General features: G+C 42.4%; 1 protein-coding gene across 1 annotated transcript in view; it reads left to right on the top strand.

The window, feature by feature from the left end:
* LOC102796224 (partitioning defective 3 homolog) overlaps window positions 1-21,741 on the top strand; it is a 381,329-nt gene that overhangs the window by 204,956 nt on the left and 154,632 nt on the right. The window contains exon 15 of the mRNA XM_087845929.1: window positions 15,249-15,396. Coding sequence (XP_087702055.1) covers window positions 15,249-15,396 — 148 coding nt within the window. The remainder of the gene's footprint in view (window positions 1-15,248; window positions 15,397-21,741) is intronic.

Here is a 21,741-nt window from a genome sequence, read left to right as displayed (position 1 = left end):
TAACAGGCACCACACCCGCAGTAGATGTGCTCGGTGTGAGGTCTCGCAGCAAGCTATCAAATACAGTGCATTTCTCGGCTTTTAACAAAATGCTATATGTCACCAGGTGTTTCATCAGATTCGAGGTGTTACCTCCTTTGCACAGTATCAGCTTAAAGCACTTGTTGCAGGCTGCTGAGTTTGCATATTTTGCTGTGAAGTACATCCAGACTTTGACCGCTTCGCCTTGGGCATTTTTAATCTGTAGCTCTGCTCTAAAAGAACGTACGTACCTGGGCCCGCCTACTACGCTTGCAAAGGTAAAATGATTGGCTGGAATCCAAAGTGTATGACATCTCAGGAAAAAAAGCACCGAAATGTGTGCTGCTTTTCGGTCTGGTTACTACCGTTTATGTCAGAACCGGATAACGGTACCCATCCCTAGTCATATCCCTGTTTTGAGTCGGTAAGGTGGAATAAGACACTGGAATGAAGATACATATCAACTTGGCTGATAGATGATATTGATTTTCCTCTACCTTTCCAGTGCTGCTAATCTAAGGCCCGTAGGTTTTGGGAAATCTGAGATAGCTAGAGAAGGACCTTTATGAAGCGACCACACCACCATGCAAATCTTCAAACATTCCCATTTCCTGTGTGAGATATAGTGATAGCGTCTCCCATTTTCCCCATTCTCTGCGTGATTTTTTTTCTTTGCTCACGGTGGGCCTTGATATGATATCTAAGAAGTACTTCACCGAGTTGTGATTGACAGCTCTGCAGAATAACACTGTAGGATCGGGAGATAAAGGAATATGGATATTTGTCACGAAGCAACAGTCAAGAATATTAAAGTGCTGGGATTTCACCTTCGTGAAACGTCCATTGTGATGCAAAACTTAACCTGGCCTACCTTTTTTTTTTTTTTTCCCATCAACAAAACTGTCATTCACATAGTGTGGTGAAGGGGGGGGGGGGGGGGGGGGAATGCAATGCATGGTGTGACTGTATCCCAGCGTAGTGGAATGATGTGTGAATGCATTCGCAGCCTCGTGCACGCTCACTCGCCCTGCAGCCAGAGGTTGTAGATCAGGTTTGATTAGTGTTGTTGTGACTCTAATTGGAGCCTCTGTCCTGTGGCTGTGTGTCAGTTTGGAGTTTCACGCTGAGGCCCCCCTCCCCTTCCCCTGTCCTTCACCCTCTCTGGTAACCCCTCATCCGCTAAGCATTCTCTAGCAGCCCCTGCTACCTCGTGCAGTTGTTTTCCTTTCGTTTCCATGTTCAGTTTTCGCCTCCCTTGCTCCAGCCTGTGGTTCTCGATAGTCTTAACAGGTGGAAATTTTTAGACATTTCAGGGAAAACTGCAGCTGAATTTATCTAATTGACACTGCATTTGTTACAGTTCACGCCACCGTCCAATATACACAACCTGCTCTTTGCCTGGCTTTATTTCTCCTCACCACCACACCCCCCATCTGCCGCCCCTCCTTCTCCCCGCTCTTTCTCCACCCTGCCTCCTGACCGAGACTGAGAGAGAGGACACATGTCCCTCCTGGGAAACCTCAGCCCCAAGGTTCAGTGAGTTCTATCGCTTCGGTCCAGTCACTCTCCTGTCGTCTTTAATCTCTCACCGGCAGGCAGACAGGTAGATAGACTGACAGTAAGCAGACAGCTGGGCTACTGTCATTAGAAATGGCTATATATGTGTGTGTATGTGTTTACACTTTTTATTATTAAACTAGCACTCTGTAGGCAGAAAGATGAAAAATGCTATTTGTACATTAATCTATTTAGAGAGAAGTTACGTTTGTATATCACTTGGTATTTATTTCAAACATTAGTTGCTATGAGACAACACGGTGACAGCAATGCAAAGAAGCAAAGAGTGTCTGAAAACTAAACCAGAAGGAGATATAATGGTACATTTTAGATTCCATCTATCAAAGTCCCATTACTGGCAACCATACGCTGCAGTGTTTTCTGGGAGCTTCATGGTTTGAATAGATGCCTTAAAGCCACTGGAGGGTTATTTTAATGTACTCTGAGTGGAGAAAAGATAAGCTTGTAAAGTGTAAGAATTTCAACCTCAAGTGAGAGAAGCGCAAGTTAAATGTTGACTCAGGCTCCCAGCTGCAGCCCGGTCCCTCCCCCATGCTCAGCCGTATCGGCCCAGCAGATATGCGGGGAGCCCGCGCCAGTTTGCCACTGTCACCCAGCCCGAATGGGAGTGAGCACTGGAGGCCACCGTTGAAATGAATCAGATCCATCACTGTCTGCAGGGGAGAGGAGCTGAACAGCGCAGCCTAATGCATCAGAGTGGTGGTTGAGGCGGCGGCGGGCTTCAGTGGGTGCACTATATCCAGGCCACCCCAGTCTGTGAAAATTGCATTGATTTCATCACCACCTTGCTTTGTCCACTGGCCTGAAGTGAGGGAAGTTTTTTGGTAAAACACAGCAGTGGCTTAAGCTTGTTTGGATTGCTGCTTGGGGGGCCAAAAAAACTACACAAGATACATTTTCCTTCATGTAATGTAGCCAAAAATCTTTTAACTGATGAGGACCCAAACATGAAGCACCTTAATGGAAATATGAAACACAGTGTTGCAGTTGCAGATCTAAAACATGCGCACAATTAAATTGCCCAAGGTCTTCCTGAAATCCTTTTTTTCTTGCGGCAGGGCTTGGAGCTTGTTCCATCTAGAAAAAGATTCTTTCAAAGACAAAGACGAGTGTTTCAGCAGGCGGGTTCATGCTGCTGATGGCTCATGATTAATCCCATGTCTGAGGAGAACCTGGTCTATTCTTACCGCCATTAAAGCAGCAGCGATGAGTAGCCTGTGCCTTGGGTTAAATTAGATTCCCCCCCGCCCCCAACCTTGGAATAGAGGAAAAAAAACCTTCAGCATGATTAAGGTCATATTCATGTCTAACAAAGCAGTGGGCTGCTCTGTGCTGGGGCTATTTTTAATGTAGCACAAACCCGGAAGGTCTCCATTTGCCTGATTCAAAATATGACAAGTGTCGACACTTTACTGCAATCACCCAAGTTTTAAAGCACCAATCTCAATTGGCCCGGGAACACTCAGTCAGCCAGGTCACAGAACAGCAGAGACTCGACAAAGCAGGAAGTCGGACGTAAAAAGGTCGACGTTAGAAGAGTTGATGAAAGTTTTCAGAAGAGTGGCATGTCTTGGAAGTGAATCCTAATGCCAGCAGATAATGAATTTAACAAGCGACCAGACAGAGACAGGTAGGAAGAAAGTGTGTTATTTATAATATATTCACTGCAGTACACATACAAACACAAGCGCCTCAAAACACACATACACGCACACACTATGCACCGCCACTCTGAACCAGAACAATTAATCCTTCTGTTCTGGCTTCACAGATAGCCTCTGTTTGAAAAACCACCATTCTGCCCCAGATAGTCAAGCAGTAAGATTGGTCACAGCCAATATGTTTGAAACATTGTAATTGCATCTCTGCTTCAGACTGTTTAATTTCTCTTTCTATATCTGAGTTCTGTTAATATATCGTCACATGTGTTTAAGCAATTAAATTTTCGAAAAGTCATTTCAGTTCCATTATTTTTATTCAGCCACTCTTGCCGAGTGTTCTCTGTCTTTAAGCGCTGCAGACTGATGCCCGAGTGGCGAACCTCAGTCTCGTGCGCTAATTTCTTTTCCCGCGATCACTGTTTGCTCTCTTTCTTTGACTGAGCGATTTCAACTCTCTGTCAGTCTGATTCAAACCCTGTCCCGTTGTCTCATTACGACCCGCCATCGCCACGTTTGTCTGACGCACAATCAAGCGTGCGCTTTTTAAATTAGTCGTTCGCCGTAGAAACGTTAATGATATCGCAATTATACAGTAGATAGGAGAAACCTGCAATTACAGTTTTCTATTTGCATGGAGGTTATTTCCCTGACCGAAATGAGGAAAGCTGAGCGTTGTTCAGCACGAATGTAGAAATTTGGAGTAGACTTAGTTGAGAAGTGTGCCTCATACATAGAACAAATGGAAATAGAAATAAATGGAGTATGAAAAGCCCCATATGTAGCTATCACAGCTAACATACAGACCTACCATAATTTGTTTGAATGTGATATTGAATGTCATGTTAAGTTCCTCAGTTTATCAGCTGCCCTCCTCTCGAAAGAAACTGATTAATATGGGAGCAGACAAAAAAGACCTCTGTTTGTTATTAAACGCAGTCAGAACTCCTTTACATAAAAAGGTTTATTAGAAAAGTCCAATCTTAACTAATGTGTGGAGACTTCATGTAATGCCAGTGAATCAATCAGGCCCCACCTTATCTTAAAGACCTCATAGTACCATATCAGCGCAGTAGAGCTCTTATCCCTCAGACTGCTGGTTTACTTGGGGTTGCTATGGTATTAAAAGTAGAATGGGAGGCAGAGCCTTCAGCTTTCAGGCTCCTCTTCTGTGGAACCAGCTCCCATATTGAATTCAGGAGACAGACACCCTCTCTGCTTGTAAGATTAGTAGGGATGGATATCGAAAACTGGTTCTTGTTGAGAACCGGTTCCCACTGTTTCAATTCCTTGGAATTGTTTGCCATTTTTGCAAATGATTCCCTTATCGATTCCAGTCGCCCCGAATGATGTCACCACGTTGCGGAGCGTCATTTACCTGGCAGGAAACACGGCGCTTAAGCGGCTCAAACACTAAAAAGTTTGATTATACTTTACGAGAACGGAAGACAACAGGGTAACTTGCAATACTTGCAAAGTAGATATTTCATTTAAGGGAACACTACGAATATGCAAAAGCATTTGCTCACAAAACACGTGATAACCTCCGGACTCGTGAATCTTAACCCAGCAGCAACGGTAACGTTTGCACGTCCTCTCCCGTTAATGCGGCAGGTAAATAGTCAACTAACAAAACCTGCTGTTACTGTGCATTTAGGTGACCATGATGAGACAGACAGACAGAGTCTGGCTCAGACGCTGGCAGTTCTCGCTGCAGTCTACCGGTAGCGTCTCCTTTCAGGCCAGGATAGATGAATGTCACCGAGCAGTGACTAAGTTTGTGGTCAAAGGTTTGCACCCATTTGCCACAGCAGATGCCCCTGATTTTCGGTAAGTGAATGTGTTTAATTGCAGGCAGGGACATTACTGGATATTCTTGTGTAATTGCTACAGAATAATTGATGTTATACTTTGTTATTGCTACAGAAGAATATTTATTTTATTATTTTACATTTACAATTTTTTTCCCCGGGGACCCTGTGACACCCCATTGAAGAGCCGTAGGCTGTGGATCTCTTAAGATTACACTGCTGGGTTTGTAAGGCCATGTCACTCCTAAATTTCTATCTTGTTCAAAGAGAAGATATAAAACAAAGTTCTAAGCTAATCGACCTTAGTGTTCTCCTTTTTTAAAAGAATCGATAAGAGAATCGATAAAGAATCGAATTGCTAAAAAGAATCGAAAATGGAATCGGAATCGTGAAAATCTTATCAATACCCATCCCTAAAGATTAGACTTTTATTTTTAATAAAGCTTAGAGTTAGGGCTGGATCAGGAATCCTCCCTTAGTTACGCCGCAAAAGATCTAAGGTGCTGGGGACTTCCCATGATGCAATGAATGTTTCTTCTTCACTTATGTCCTGACAGTACACTTACCTTACACTGGCCTATAACGCGAGTTATAGGCCACTCTGCATTTAATCATTAGTTATTGTTAACCTCTTGCTCTCTTCCATAGTGTGTCTTCTGTCCTTTCTCCCTGACTGAGCCTGGTTCTGCCAGAGGCTTATTCCTGTTAAAAGGGTTTTTTTCCTTCCCACTGTCCCCAAGGTGGTTGCTCATAGGTTCTTGTCTGATGGTTGGGGTTTTCTATGTATATGTTGTTTTTTTACTTTACAAAATAAATGCCTTGAGGTGACCGTTGTTGTAGTTTAGTGCTATATAAATAAGATTGAACTGAATTGAACTAAATTAAGCTGGACTTGCTATGTCTAACGTGCACAAACGCAAATATTGTGTTTAAGAAAGTTAACTTGGTGGTAAATGTCTGTTTCTGTGTGTTGCAACAGCGTTTGCACATCATGATATTTCTAAGATATTTATCACACAGGTGTCTAAAAGCTGACAGGCTGATGATAAGCATGCATGCGGTTTGGTTTAGTTTCACTGATTTGTAATTCATCACATGACATATTATGCCTCTCTGTGCATTTGTGATGTTATTTATGACTGAGATCTCCTGCAGTCATAGGCTTCTTCTCTTTTTTTGACAGACTGGCAGTCGCGTTGTTTTGTTTTTTTCCACCAATCCTTCGTGACAGGTCTATGACAATTTGCCGGTAAAGCGCTGCATTAATCAGGGCAACAAAAACATTCTTCTACAAGATACTTCACCACAAAATCATTTGTGCCTTTGTTTTCTATGTTTGTCGGGTAAGACTTTGCTCATTCTTTGCATCTACAGGCTGAGTTGAAAATCCGAATGTGCTATTTTTACATTGTGGAGCTCGAGCACAGAATTCAGGAGACATAATAAAAATATTTCTAGCTGTCTTTAGTGCCTTTCTGTCAACACTGCATAGATATAAATATAAAGGTTTATGTAAAGCATTCCCTATATTTTGACCTTTTGATACACTTTACGGTCTTGCACCTCCGGTTGCGTATGTGGGACAATCGCTGCAGTGTCATTTAGGTACCTGAGAAATGCTTTTCTGGTTTCCCGTGTTCCCCGTTTCTTGAGCCATTAACATTTTACCTCGTATACAGCAACGCTCTGTTTTTTGCTGTTCCTCGACAAATGAACCATGAGTAATCCCAACATTTACTACACTGACATCCTGACATGCATGACAGCTAATCAACATCAGCGCTTAAATGGAAGAAATGTGGCAGGCTTTATAGCAGAATGATGCGTAATGATGAAAGGGCAGGAGGAGTGTGGGGAGGGGTGGGAGTGTGGGGAGGGGTGGGAGGGTGGGTGGGGGTAAAAACACATTTTTTCCACCAGACGTGATTAATACAAAACTGGCAACCACCATATTAAACGTGCTATATTAAACAGAGCAGGCATGTGGGTTGTTTTTTCAGATATTCTATTATGTTTAGAAATGTAATAAAATGGAAATGGCATGGGTGAAATGGGAACGTTGTTGTAGAAACGGAGCTGAGGTGTGACTAAAACGCTCAAATTTGGCTTCGTCAGTCCCAAACAACATTCTCCCGGGTGCGCTGTGACTTGTCAACATTCATTTAGACAAACTCCACTTGGGTTTTTTCTTTATGTTTCTTTTTTACATCATGAGTGCTCATCATGAGTTGTCCTCTGTTGGCATACTTGCATATTATGCAACCATTGCATACTAATCTTGGAAGTCAGATTGTGTTTATGCTCTATTGATCAGCACTTCTGTTCAAATAGGGCCCAGCTTTAGTCTTGCAGCTACACCTACAGAGGTCGCTTAGATTCTTTGACCTCAAACATGCTAATAATGTTGGTAGTTTAAGGGCACGTTATTAGGCTGCTTGTATTCTTGTGAAAGATCTTTATTATTTGCACGAACTTGGATCTTTTCACAACTTCTTTTATTCAGTTGTATCCAAAGAAGGGAAGCACGCATGGCAAATACACAAAAGAGGCAGTATATTCAGCCATTGTCTGTTTTACGCACATTGGTTTGAATCCAATTAATGCAATTTTCTCATGAAACAGCATGAATGACCTCACCTCTTCATAAATTGGTTTGTTTGCTATGACTCTTGTCTTTATTTGGAGAATGTGGTCAGAGACAGTAATGGGCTAGCTAAAAACACTGTTTTATTATTGATAAGAGATGGAAGACGGCACAGAAGAGAGATGAATGTGGCGCAGACTTTACTGCTTTCACCTTAACATTGTTGCGTCATAAGGACTCATAGCCATAGTAACTCAATTAACTCTGTGAAGAGACTACATATAACAGCTGATTCTGTAAGTGAAAGAGCACCAAAGCGATGTCCTCAGCATGCCAATAGGCCTGTTTGTAATCCATTCCAATAGTATTGCTGTTAGTCACTAAGAGACGGTTTATGCAAAGAGACAAGGGGGAAGGAAGTGGCTGGTCCTAACAAAAGACGCTCAGTCGGATGAGAGAAGGGCTGATCGATAGAGCCTTGAGAGAGCTATCAATCAGAGCCCCAGCCTAGTAAATTATGGTTTTATTAGTATTGAGCTGACCACTGCTGGGAGAGACCTTAAGACAATGAGATGCTGGCCCCGCAAAAGAGGCAAGGGGTAAGGGAGGGAAGGTAAGGGAGGGAAATTTGTGTTGACCAACCCTCTGGCCACTCGTATGGACTGATTGAATTCAAGTTAGATAGTGACATGTAGGAACTAGAGCTCACCTGTTGTCATAGCAAATAGGAGTGATTCATGGGAAGGGATAAAGTGAAGGCACAGAGCAGTGCACTCTGGGAGATGGAGTTTGCAATGACACAGTGACTAAATTGAGAAAAGCGGATCACAGAGCAGCAGAAATGCAATTCCAGCGCTGCCGGGCCCTCATTCCCGGCCTGCTCTCTAAGGACTAACTCATTTAGGAGCGGCAGGGGAAACTCAATAGGACCAATTGAGAGAATAATATATTGAATCTAGCGGTTGAGTGGGCTGCTTGGGCATGGCTGAGGACTGTGGAGGTGAAGTGTGTGCTTAGTTTCTGAAAACTCAAGTATTGTTGAGCAACATATGTAACTGTATGCAAATACAAATACACAGATGTACGCCTTTCACTTCACAGCATAGTGCTCGGGTATGAGTTATGTATGAGATTCTTGAACTGTTATTAACCTTGACAAATGTGAACAGAACCTCATCCTATACAGAACGGTTGTGACCCGCAATTATAAATCCTGTTGAATAAAAGAAAAGTCAATGGAAGTCTATTTGCTTGGTATGAGTAATCATGTGGTTTTCAGTGTAGAGCTACAAAAAAGTTATTAATGTGTGTGGGGAGAATGTTAAGTCTAAATACAGTATGTAAAAGCTTTGATCATTTAAAAAAAACAACAAATGTTTTGTCATTTCTGTTGGACTGCTAGTGAGCTAGAGATCTTTAGTTTCATCTAAGCCTACCTTTTTCTTGTGACAGATGAGTTGACAGCACCTAAGTTATTTTATCAGTCCATCTATTACCTTCACTCATACAGGGTTAGGGTTAGCATAGCATTATGCCCACCTGCCTAATATTCCCCTTTTGCTGTCGAAACAGCCCTGGCCCATCGAGGCATGGACTGGTTTCTTCACCAAGATGTTAGCAGCAGATGATTTAAGTTGTGGGGTGGGCCCTCCATAGACTAGTTTGTCATGGAGAATTGGCGAATTTATAGGCCACGTCAACACCTTAAACTCGTTGTCAAACACTTTTTGTTTTGTGACGGCGTGCAATATCCTGCTGAAAGACGCCACAGCCGTTAGAGAATATTGTTTGCATGAAAAGGTGTACACAGTCTGCATAGGTAAGTGGTACGTGTCAAAGTAACATCCAAATGAATAGTAGGACCTAAGGTTTCCCAGAAGAATATTGCCCAAAACATCACAGAACATCACATTGCCTCCACTGGCTTTCCAAGTAAGCATCACACACACCTGAGTTTGCACGTGATATAAAAGAAAGCATGATTTATCATATCAGGCCCCCAATTTCTATCCGGTCGTAAAGTCTGACGTCACTAGCCGTGTCTGGGCCTAAACTCCGCTGCAGGTCCATATATCAAATGATCACTGTGGCATTACTGAGAGTTGAAAAACTGTCTAAAGTCTTTCATCTTTAATAAAATGATCAGTGTTCTGCTCTACCAGGTGTAACAATTAAGTTTAACATCCAGGCCTCCATGAAAACGGAATTTATGACATTTAACGGAGTTAGAAGTTAGCAGGAAGTTAGCTCGCTAGCTTCTATCTAAATACAATATAGCATGTCCTGACTGCGGCGGTTTGGAAACAAATTAAAACGTACAGCTCTGTTATCACTTCCAACATAAATGAAGACAGAAAACTAAACAGCAGTGACGTTTGTAGGGTTACTGAAGTTTGGCTGGCTGGTATATAATGATGTGCTACGTGACCGCTAGCGACACAGCTATGTTAGCATAATATAAACAAGCTAACTTTTTTTCCACTCGATAAAAGTTAACGTGAGTGTTCTCGGTGGTCAGGAACAAATGTAATCGCATGGCAGGATGCTGTAAAAGGACCAAACTTCAGCCAGGAGAACAACTGAGATAATCCATCCACAATACGAGGTTAGTCATTCATATACTGCTGCATGGGCTGGGCTGTAGTTACATCCTAAGGTTTTAAAAACTGAGCTTAAATAAATGATTAGCGGTAATAAAAGCCGAGGGAGGTCAACAGTGATCACTGACTGTTTTAGGAGCTTTTTGAGATTAAATAGAAGAAAATACAAAACATTAAACATGTTAACAACACAAAAGCCATATTAAACGCAGACTACTTTAGGCCCGGAAGTAGGATTCGTCACGTCATCACTTAACGACCGGATTGCTCCATGATCCAGATCTTGTGACCATTGTTGGCACTTTCAGCGGTAGACAGGGCCCAGCATGGGCACCCATACGGAACAAATTGCAATGCATTGTGTATTCTGACACCTTTCAATCAGAAAGATTGTGTTCAGGCTAATTGTTAAATTTAAGTCTCTGAACACTTGTTGCCTGTACTTTAAGTAGTATAAACACAATGCTAAAAACCTCCATGTACCAACAGTGTAGCTGTACACTTCTACACTGCTGCATTTACTTGCTGACAAGTAGTAGGCAGTCTTTGCATCTGATAAACATATATAATATGCTGAACCTGCAATTTATATTTTCATCATCAGACACACTGGCAGCTTATTATGACACAATTTTATTTATTTTATTGCTAATTTGCTGGTTCACTGAAGGACCATTCTGACACGTCCTAACACGGTAAACATTAATGTAAACAATCCAGTTAATTACCGCTGTTTTATTTATTGTTTCCTAACCATTCCAGTCAGCCATCACAGCACCAGGGCCTTGGCCTCTGCCGATCTAATTAATGTTAATAATTACACCTGTGTTTACCCTCCAATGACTGCATGACAAAACAATGTGTGCTAATGTGAAAAGGGCCTATTTGTTTTTCAAGTACAAAACTACTTTGTTTTACTATGAAACTTTTGCTGTAACTGCTTTCATACAGCATTCGAGTGGACAGCACTCGCAGGCACTGCACAACTTCCATACATGCTTGAAATATACGTAACAGAAAACCACAACATGTAAAACAAGTACGATTGGCGCTTGCGATCTCGATGCTTGCATTACATCTGAATACACAGAAAGCATAATGTGTGTATTCTCCTGTATTCTTGCTGCATCCAGTGTGAGAGGAAAGAGCTTTAAAGTCTCACAGTATTTGAGTGCAGCCTGTAGGTGGAGTTTATGGTGATAGATGGTTCGCTAGGCAACAAGACAAGACCTTTATTATGTTGCAGTTGGAGACAGAGCAGTGGCTTAACAGTTAAACCCGAGCAGGTGTTATTCTCACATTTCTCACTGCTGTGCTGGTTTTCAATCTGTGTCATACTTTGGTGAAATTGAAGTTTTGCTAAGAAGTCCTAAAAGACTTGCGAGTCCACTTTGGGAGGCACAGGCATTAGGTTAAGGCTCTAGGTGGATGTGAGAAGCTAATGAAAGTGGGGTATATCTAGCCAGCAGAGAGGTGAGTTGTGCCTGGGGCAGGATGCAGCAGCTTAAGAATTGTAATTACAGCATTATGGTGGAGGTTGACTGGATTAGGGCCCCGGCAACAGGCTGAGACCAGGATAGAAGGCCAGGAAATGGCCATGGACTAGACATTATTAGCCTTGGTTGACAGCTTAAGACCATGCCTGTCAACACACTGCTTCTTCTCCCTTACTGAGTACTCAAGGTCAGGGAGATGCTGATGTGCAGGCAAAAAAAACAACATTTGTGCACAAGTCTGCACTTCCCACAGATGTATTTAGAACACACAGACACACACACACACGCAGATATGCAAGTGCACTGCACATTAAAGCATTGCCTTGAACACACAAACGCACGTGCATGTTTAGCGAGTCCAGCGGGAGGGGAGCAGCTCCCGATCTCAGTGTAAGTCGCAGAGCTCTGCCCTCTCCCTCTGTCAACACGATAATCCACTCTGAAAATGACTAGATTAAAACACATTAAAAATGTGATAATATGATGAGACCCGGTGGTAAGAAAGGGCTAAACATCACTGAAAGACTTAAAGGAGCAAGCACACCTTTAGAAAAAACAAAACCCCCCCAAAAATTAAAATAAAGAAATCGGCGTCTTCGCCAATTTGCCCAATTGATGTTAGAATAAATGGGCTTGCTGTGATATCACAAAGCAGTTTTCTTTCTCCATTTCATTAACAGAATGTTTCCAGAATTGCCCATCACAACAGGATATCTTGACAACTGAATATTAGTTGGTGGCAAATTGTGCAGGAACGTGTCACAGCTTTTCGTAGAAAGCTGCACCACTAAATATTCACAAGTGTGTTAGCAGAGGCAGCCGGGGCTAAAGCATTAGCATGCACAGAAGCGGATTTAATTAATACTGAATACACAAAGATTAAATTGCTGCAATTTTGACTTTGTGTTATGTTTATTCCAATGTCTGTTTGCCATAGAAACCAATAAATACATTTCACATAAACCTGTCCGGCTCTTAGAGATAGAGGGGACTTGGTATTCCTTCTGAGATCTATTCCACTCAGTGCTTTCTGTACATAGTTTTCATATCACTTTGGTCCTAAGCTGCTCTCTCTGTTCCAATCTTTCCACATATTTCCACCTACCTCTTACCCAAAACCTTCCATCTTAATTCTGTCAAGCTCATGACAGGTCTCTGGCGGATCTGAGACAGATTAAAAAGTGCAGAGTGGCTGAATAAAGGAGAGAAAAGCGAGTTAAATAAATCTTCATTTCAACAATTTGAACCTTATTGAGTCTGAATCATCTAGGGACATGCTTTTTATTAAAAGGCTGGCAGTGGCCGCGGCTCTGATTGTAATTGCGTTGACCCAGCACCCCCGCCCCCGTTTCGCGCGCACTCGTGCACGCTTCACTCCGACATCTTCTCTTATCAACACGCTGTCCCGATAAAGTCTTGTGCTTTCAACCTCATTAAACCTCTCATTTATATTAAACAGCCGATAAGTCCTTCTACCCCGGTATGCATCTCCCAGGACGCACAGCTCCCGCAAGGATGTGATTTTTACTGCACCCACAATTCAGCAGGGCCGCAGCTCCCACACCCAATAATTCTCCCTTTTTCTTTTTTTTGTAAAACCTGTCATTTGTTCACAAAAGCCTCAGCAGCACATCCTCTTCTTTTCTCTCCCCCTCGTCTCCATCCTGCTCCTCTGTCTCCCTGCTGCTCTTGTTGTTACATTTTTACTCCCCTTTTTCTTGGCCGGGAGCCAGCAGAGTGTTGTGAGACATCAATATTAGCCGGGGCTTCTTGGTTTAAAGCGTGCTTTAGAGTATAGAGTTGAGCCACACTGGACTGTCTAGCTGCAAGGGAGCTATCTGTAATAGGTCCTGTACAGGGAGTTCTTTTCCAGTGGATTCCCCTGGCTGCCCACAAGCTGCTATAAAGAACTGTGAGAAATTAGGACAATACCCAGGTTTTATTTTCTTCTATCTGCTTTTTATTTTCCCCTATCTACTCCCAAACTCTTGGTTTGGTTGTTTCTATCCAAAATACCATGTTTGACAGGCTGTTGGCTCTTGAATACTCAAGACTATCTGTGTACACTGGTCCCAGACGAGCCACTAACCATGTTCAGCTGTCAAGACTGACATACACTGACTGTGAGTGGGCTCAATAACCACCAGTGCAGCACATTGACCATGTGGCAAATGTCACTGGTCCATTTACTAGGGCTCATTGTTAGAGAGAGCTATCTATTGGCCTATGGGAAATCCATTGAGCTTTATCCAGCTCTGACTACTGCACGACCCGTTTCACACTGCTGAAGCAGAAAATACCGAGATGTAAGCTGAGATTGATACTGAAGCACCGGTTCTATGTTTTTGGTGTATTGGTGGCACAGCACTGGGATCCATTCTACTGACCCATTTTTATGTGAACACCATGTGTGTATCACCTTGTAATCCTATATTCACAAACTGAAATAGAAGGAATAACACTTACACTTTACACTATAGTTAAAAAAAATGACCTATAGCTTTATTGAAATGTATTGTTTAAAAGTACAAGTTGTTCCTTCTGACTGTTTTTATGTAATGAAATATCTTTCTATGATAAATGTGAGCGGAGATCTTAGCATCAATATCAAGTAAAAAAAATTTAGTGCTTATCAGAGTTTGCTAATGACAAAATACCTGCAGAAGTATTACATAGCTACATAGCACTTTGTGTTTCGTGCTAATCCTAGTTAGCTAGTTAGCAAACACTGATATGCTAAAACCAATGTTGGGGTCATTGCTCAAAAGTAATATTTTACACATTATCTGTTGCTTTTCTTAAAAGTTATTCAGTAGAGTATTTATTTACTTGATGGGAAAAGGACTTTGTTAAATCACTTGTTACATTACTTTGGCGTTACTCTGTAAAACGACTTGAAACACGTTGTCATGTAACATAAACCATATGCTAGAATTCTGGGCTAGCTTAGCGTTAGCATGCTGTCTGTGCAGATGATCGCAAAGTGCTGAAGTTGTGCTAGCTGATTGTAGCATAAGTGCACAGGAGGAGTTTTTTTTTCTTTCTATTAGTGGTGTACAGATAACCGAAGAACCTTTGTAACTCAAGTAATGACATAATTGTAACTACTATGATGATAATTACTCAGTTTAGTACAGTAACATGTTACATTACAGTCAAGTGTTACTTTGAATGTGTTACACCCAAAACTGGTTAAAACTAAGATGGTGATTGGTAGCTCCTTCTTTATCACATCTTAGCATTGCAGCATTTGATTGTTCACGCTTGTTAGCATGTTGTCCTGTATTTGATGAGAAAAAGCAACAAAAAAAAATACAAATTTGACTCAGTTTCTTTTTTCAGTTTACGAATACTGTAAATACAATACATGATCCAAAAAAGTCACAGATTTGGAATGTATTTGAAACCTAAATCTGCACGTTACTAGTTTAGATTAGGCAGTGTGATTGTTTGTCTGTCTGACAAGTTGTAAGCAAGTCTTTTCTCCTCGGTCCATGTAGGAAGTCCCTGGCAGCCCTTCATTTTTGGAGCATCCTCTTAACTCTATTCTGGAGAGCAATGAACGACGGATCTCCAACTCTCTCTATGAAACCACAGAGGGCCCAGACAGCGTCTCCACTCCACGAGCTAATACGATCGGACGCATTGGTGAGTGTAACATGTCAAGACTTTTATTTCATTTTCCCTTTCTTCACCTTTATGTCTCTTTCACCTTCTGCTAGATAGAAATTACTCCACAAATTGGATTTATTTTTTGGCCAAGCTCTCCTGATTTACCCTGATGGGAACTCGGGTTGAGTTGTTAACCTCATGTACACTGAATGTATTTTCTGACATGCCCAGATCAATTTTAACATTAGCCAAAGCACCTCTGAAATGCATCGCCTTCACACCCTCACCCCCCCACGTCACATTCCAAGGTGTGCTGTTTCACTCTTTAAACCTCCCGGGGATTAATGTCAGACTCAATCCTCCCCACCTTCACTTCGCTCCTGACTGGTTTCACTTGGGTCAATTTCCATTCTGCCCAGATGACATCATCAGGCTGAGATCTCGGCTCTTCAGATGTATTAGAATTGGCAATTCAATCCTCGAGTAATCACTGCTGTCATCTCAGTATCAGCAGACCTTTCTCATATGCGTGCATGCAGAAGCTGAAGGTGACTGCATCAGTGTGGGGAGGGCGTTATTCTGGGAAATGATGACGTTTAGGCAAATGTATCTACAGCATTTTTCATCCTTCATTCCTTTTTACACCTCTTTTTCACTCTCACCTTCCTTAACTCGCTTTCCCCTCACATTATCTTCTTTATCCATATTATGCTTCTTGCCCTTTTGTCTCCTCCTTCCCCAATCAACTGTCTCCTCATGATCTCTTTGTCTTTAGTCTTTCTCCTTTGTCACCTCCCACCCCGTCATCCTTCTGTACACTCTGCAAAGTGAATTTGTAATCTATCACTGATCTACTCTTTCTTCCTTTCTGCCCTTCTCTCAGTCATTCTCCTGTTTCTTTTCTATAACCTCCCCACCATCCCCACCCCAAGAGTGGTGCCACACTGCCACTGATCATAGAAGATCAGAGACTGTGTCAGAAGCATCTGATGGTTAATTAAGCTTTCAGATCAATAGGGCTTGCCCCTGACACTCTCTCTCCCTCTGTCTCCTCTTCTCTCTTTTTTTCCACTCTTTCATCCTGCTTTTCTCCTCCAGCCCCAATCAGATGTTTTCAAATTGGTTGGGTTTTTCTCTTACTTTGACTTATTTATTCCACTGGCTTTTCCAGTGCAGGTTTTTCAGAACACTGCTCTGATCACGAGAAGCAAAACTGTGGGGGCACTGATGGAAATGTTTTGGGTATTTTTTTTTTTTTTTGGGCGATTGAAACCTCAAGGGTGTGTAGCTCTCATCTCATTCTGAAGAGTGGGAGTCAAATGAGCCAAGTGGAAAAGTTTTCGAGGTGGGGGCGGAGTAGGTGCTAAAGCAGTAAGTTATCACAGCCAAAGCTCAGCTGAGTCTCAGATCTTTGACTCGGCTTCTCTCGCTGCAAGAATATGCCATTTCCTTTTCTTCTGTGTCTTCAGGCTGCCTCTGAGTCACGTTCTCGTTAACCCATGTCTGCTTTCTCTGACATGTCTTCATCTTTTAAACTGACAAAATTCTGTTATTTAAGTCTACTGCGCAGTAACATTTATTCCTATTTATTTTTGCAACACAACGCAGCTGCTGTGAAAAGACATGTAGCTCCGAAGAAGTTCTACAATAAATATGGTACTCCATCATAGAGTTCAATTCAATTCAATTCAATTTTATTTATATAGCGCCAAATCACAACAAAAGTCGCCTCAAGGCGCTTCATAGATACAGAGAAAAACCCAACAATCATATGACCCCCTATGAGCAAGCACTTTGGTGACAGTGGGAAGGAAAAACTCCCTTTTAACAGGAAGAAACCTCCGGCAGAACCAGGCTCAGGGAGGGGCGGCCATCTGCTGCGACCGGATGGGGTGAGAGAAGGAAGACAGGATAAAAGACCTGCTGTGGAAGAGAGACAGAGGTTAATAACAAGTGTGATTGAAGGCAGAGAGGTCTATTAACACATAGTGAGTGAGAAAGGTGACTGAAAAGGAAAAACTCAATGCATCAGGGGAATCCCCGGCAGCCTACATCTATTGCAGCATAACTAAGGGAGGATTCAGGGTCACCTGGTCCAGCCCTAACTATATGCTTTAGCAAAAAGGAAAGTTTTAAGCCTAATCTTAAAAGTAGAGATAGTGTCTGTCTCCCGAATCCAAACTGGAAGCTGATTCCACAGAAGAGGGGCCTGAAAACTGAAGGCTCTCCCTCCCATTCTACTTTTAAATACTCTAGGAACAACAAGTAGGCCTGCAGAGCGAGAGCGAAGTGCTCTAATAGGGTGATATGGTACTACAAGGTCATTAAGATAAGATGGGGCCTGATTATTTAAGACCTTGTATGTGAGGAGCAGGATTTTGAATTCAATTCTGGATTTAACAGGAAGCCAATGAAGAGAAACTAATACAGGAGAAACATGCTCTCTCTTTCTAGTCCCTGTCAGGACTCTTGCTGCAGCATTTTGGATTAATTGAAGGCTTTTCAGCGAGTTTTTTGGACATCCTTATAATAACGAATCACAGTCACACATTGTCCTAGAATGACACCTCATATTGTATGTTGAACCATATTGGATACTTAAAACCTACAGCATACACCATATGAACAAAAGTATTAGGCCACGCCTCTTTGAATTCAGCTGTTTTCTGTTCCATTGCTACAGCTTTATAAAATCAGATATTCCCCAATCACCCTGTAACTGCCACAAATTTCCAGACCTGGTAATGTTAGAGAGCGGGGTCACTGAGTGCTTAAGTTCATAGTGCATAAAAGTTGCCAGTTCTTCTTTGGCCTTATCATCAGCACAAAAGTGTGCGAGGTATGTGTTTCCATGGTAGAGCAGCTTCTGTAGGTGTAATGTGCTTTTGTCCATATAGTGCATCTTCTTAGATTATTTATTTTATTAATATTAATAATAAAAAAAAATACAATACAAGTGGAAAATATCCGTCCAGCCAAAATCCTTTCATACGCAAGCTGAAATAATTTGGGGTTTTTTTCTGAGCATTTCTTCTTGGACAAGTCTCCTGTCTTTACACTTGGGAATTCCCAATTCCCTCTTGACTTTGAAACTTGTTGTTATGTTGAAGACATGTTGATAGATGATGCATTTATCTTCTTCTTTTTTTTCATTTGCCCCGACAGCACCATGAAAGTATTTTAGAGTTGTGAGTGGGCGTCGTAATTGGAAACTGTTCCTGATTGCTCACTCTGTCGCTGAGGAACTGAGCGCAGTGGTTCATGTTTAAACGTCTGTCAGTCTGTGACCACTTTTGTCAAAACACTAACGTCAGAACTGTGAACTATAGTGTTGAGTGCTCATGTAGAAATGACTACTCTGTACTGATGACTTAGAAGATCAACTTGTTAACAGTCATCACAGCTGATGGGATCCCAGTGCAAAAGCGTGTCTAGTTTTCTCCCTTGTACATGCTGATTTTGTGGAGGGTGTAGTGAGGTAGTCAGATCCTGGATGGCAAAAAAACAGGATAAGACTGACGTCATACTCTAATCACAATCCATAATAATGCGTGAGCATCTGTAAGAATACAAAAAGCCAGGGTAGAGATTTCATCCATCCATCCACTTCCGCTTATCCTTTTCGGGGTCGCAGCCTATCCCAGCTGTCATAGGGCGAGAGGCGGGGTACACCCTGGACAGGTCGCCAGTCTGTCGCAGGGCCAACACACAGGGACAGACAACCATTCGCACTCACATTCACTCGCACATTCACACCTAGTGGCAATTGGGATTATCCAATTAACCTATCCCCACAAGCTGCGTGTCTTTGGACGGTGGGAGGAAGCCGGAGTACCCGGAGGGAACCCACGCAAACACGGGGAGAACATGCAAACTCCACACAGAAAGACCCGGCCTGATGTTGGAATTGAACTCCGGACCTTCTTGCTGTGCGGCAACAGTGCTAACCACCGTGTCACCGTGCTGCCGGTAGCACGGTACAGCCACTCCGGTAGAGATTTCATGTCATTTTAATTCTGTAAAAAGAAGTGCTGCTTCACTGTCCTCTCTGATTTCTCCATAAATCAGTGACGATGGCTTACTGTTATTCACGGCCCTTCATGACCTTGGAAATGATTTAATGTCAGCAGTGTCGTTGTTTACTTTGGAGGCAAATAGCATAAATATTCCTGACATAATCTTGCACGTAAATTCATCTGCCATGCAGACAACAGCTACCTACTTTAATTTAAATGAAGGCAACGCCTAGTGTTGTGAAAACACGTGTGAAGCTGTCACAGTGAAGTGCATTTATCGGTGTTGATGGTAAATGTCTGTGGGTTAGACAGAGAATAGCTGCTTTTGCTCCATCTTCTTCTGCTTGTTATTTCATATGGGGCTCAGACATATTGCCTGGTGCGCGAGATGTGACAGTTGTGGTTAGGGGACAGATATCGAGATTGGCTCAGCAAGGTCAGCAAGCATACAGCCGCCAGGGCTTGACTGACAACTTGATTTTGAGTGCGTCTAACCTGCTAAATTTCTGAATCATGAAGGCCAGAGGTGTGGAGTTTGGGATATGGTGCGACGCACTTAGTGCATTACTTACAAACTAAAATGAACTACACACTCCCGCAGAACCTCTGCAGCTGCTTCTACCCACTGATGTGAGCTGTGCATTCCCCTTTGGAGCGAACAGTGATTACAGACAATACTCTGAGGCATTCCATCTCTTAAAAGACAAACAAAGGAACTCTCTAACCAAATCAAGCACTCTCCTCTGATGCTCCACTGCATTACGCTGCCTGCGCCTCTATAAATGAATCGAGACACAGAGGTAAATGGGATGGAATGGTTCTGCTGCTCAAGAATTAAGACCTGACTGTGATTGCGAGTTATTGCAGATGGCAGCAAGTCAATTCAGTGGAATTGTAAACTCCATATTTCTGCCAAGCCATGATTGTTGTTGTCGTGCTCTCTGTGTACTGTTAAAAAAAAGAGCAAATAGCTGCAATGCTCCTCAGATGCCTTATCTCACCTTACCTTAAGTATTGATCAGAAACCTGGCTCTCTAGTCTACACCCAATATTCACAGGCTGCCTTTTTTCTGAAACACGAGGAAAAGGCCTTGAGTCTCTGGGGTAATTGGTGCAATTGAATGAAATTATAGGAATCATAATCATGGCAACAGCAGAGACATGCTCACACAGGTGCTATTAAGCTAGTATAGTGCCATTACATTGATCATGTGGACACTTTTGCTGTGATCTTGCCTGTAGTATTTTGGGCTGTCATCCAGGACTGTCTGCTTGGTGTGCAATTCAGCTGATCAATAGTTCCAGGTAGTCCCATTCTTGGATTGTTTCAGTAAGCCGTGCAGCTCTGTGATGCTGTCAGCGTTAGCTTCACACATGCATGAACACATCATGGCCAAAAAGCTGTATCTGCAGTCAGCGGGTGGTGAACATAAAGCACTCTGCTTGACTCCATGCTCAAAGTAGATGAGTTCTTCACTCTACTTTTTGCTTTCTTTTCATGCTATCCTTCCATCCATGCCCATGTTTTGCTCTCTAAAGGTGAAGGGATAGAGATCTACCAAGTAAAGGAATAGAGAACTGTCAAAGAAGCCGTCTCATTTAAACAAAAAAGTAGGAAAGAAAGAAGGAAAGAGGAAATATGCAAGAAGGAAATATGGAGCCAAGTAAAATCTCCTGCATGTGCACACTGTGACAGTGACAGTCAGGGTTTTGCCGCAAAGGTCGTTAGCATCACACCCAGCTTTTGCCTTTCCGTTCTGTCTAATTGAAAAGTGCCACCGGGTGTGGGATCCACACGCTGGGGTGAAAATTAAGGCTCGTGCACAAATGCTTTCTGTGCATGTGGCTTTTTGACCCAAGCTGAGTGCATGCCTAGCAGCGAGGGACAGGTAGTGGAGTTAGACTGGAGGTGGGAACCAGGCGAGCAGAGTCCTGCTGTTGTCACACAGGAAAGAAGGTGTTTGCAGGATGTAATGTGTGCGATGCAGGCAAGGGTGTCAAATCCTGCAGGCACATTGACCCAAATTTAAAAAAACAAACAAAAAAAGGAACTTGTAGAAGTTTATTTTACCCTTTAGTGATTAAAAATCCTATAAAAAAGTCATCCTTTCTTTATATAGAACAGCGAGCTCTTTTTAAAATCAGTGTGTGTATATAGTGTTACCCTGAAATTTGACCCTTTACTCTGCTTATTCTTTTGAAGTGGGATGAGCGCAAGTTTAGCAGCAATCTTTTTAATGTATTCTGTAAAAAATAAGATAAATAAATAAAAGGCAGCACTATTTGCAAGATGCACTTTCAAGATGTTTTTTCCAAAGAAAGTTTTGCGTGGCATATCACCTTTAAGTTATGTAAAAGCATGAGC

The sequence above is a fragment of the Neolamprologus brichardi genome, chromosome 9, assembly GCF_056152115.1.
Source record: "Neolamprologus brichardi isolate AB-2024 chromosome 9, ASM5615211v1, whole genome shotgun sequence".
Classification (NCBI taxonomy): Eukaryota; Metazoa; Chordata; class Actinopteri; order Cichliformes; family Cichlidae; genus Neolamprologus; species Neolamprologus brichardi.
Note: the sequence above shows the minus strand (reverse complement) of the source record. Positions and strands in the feature narration are given on the sequence as shown.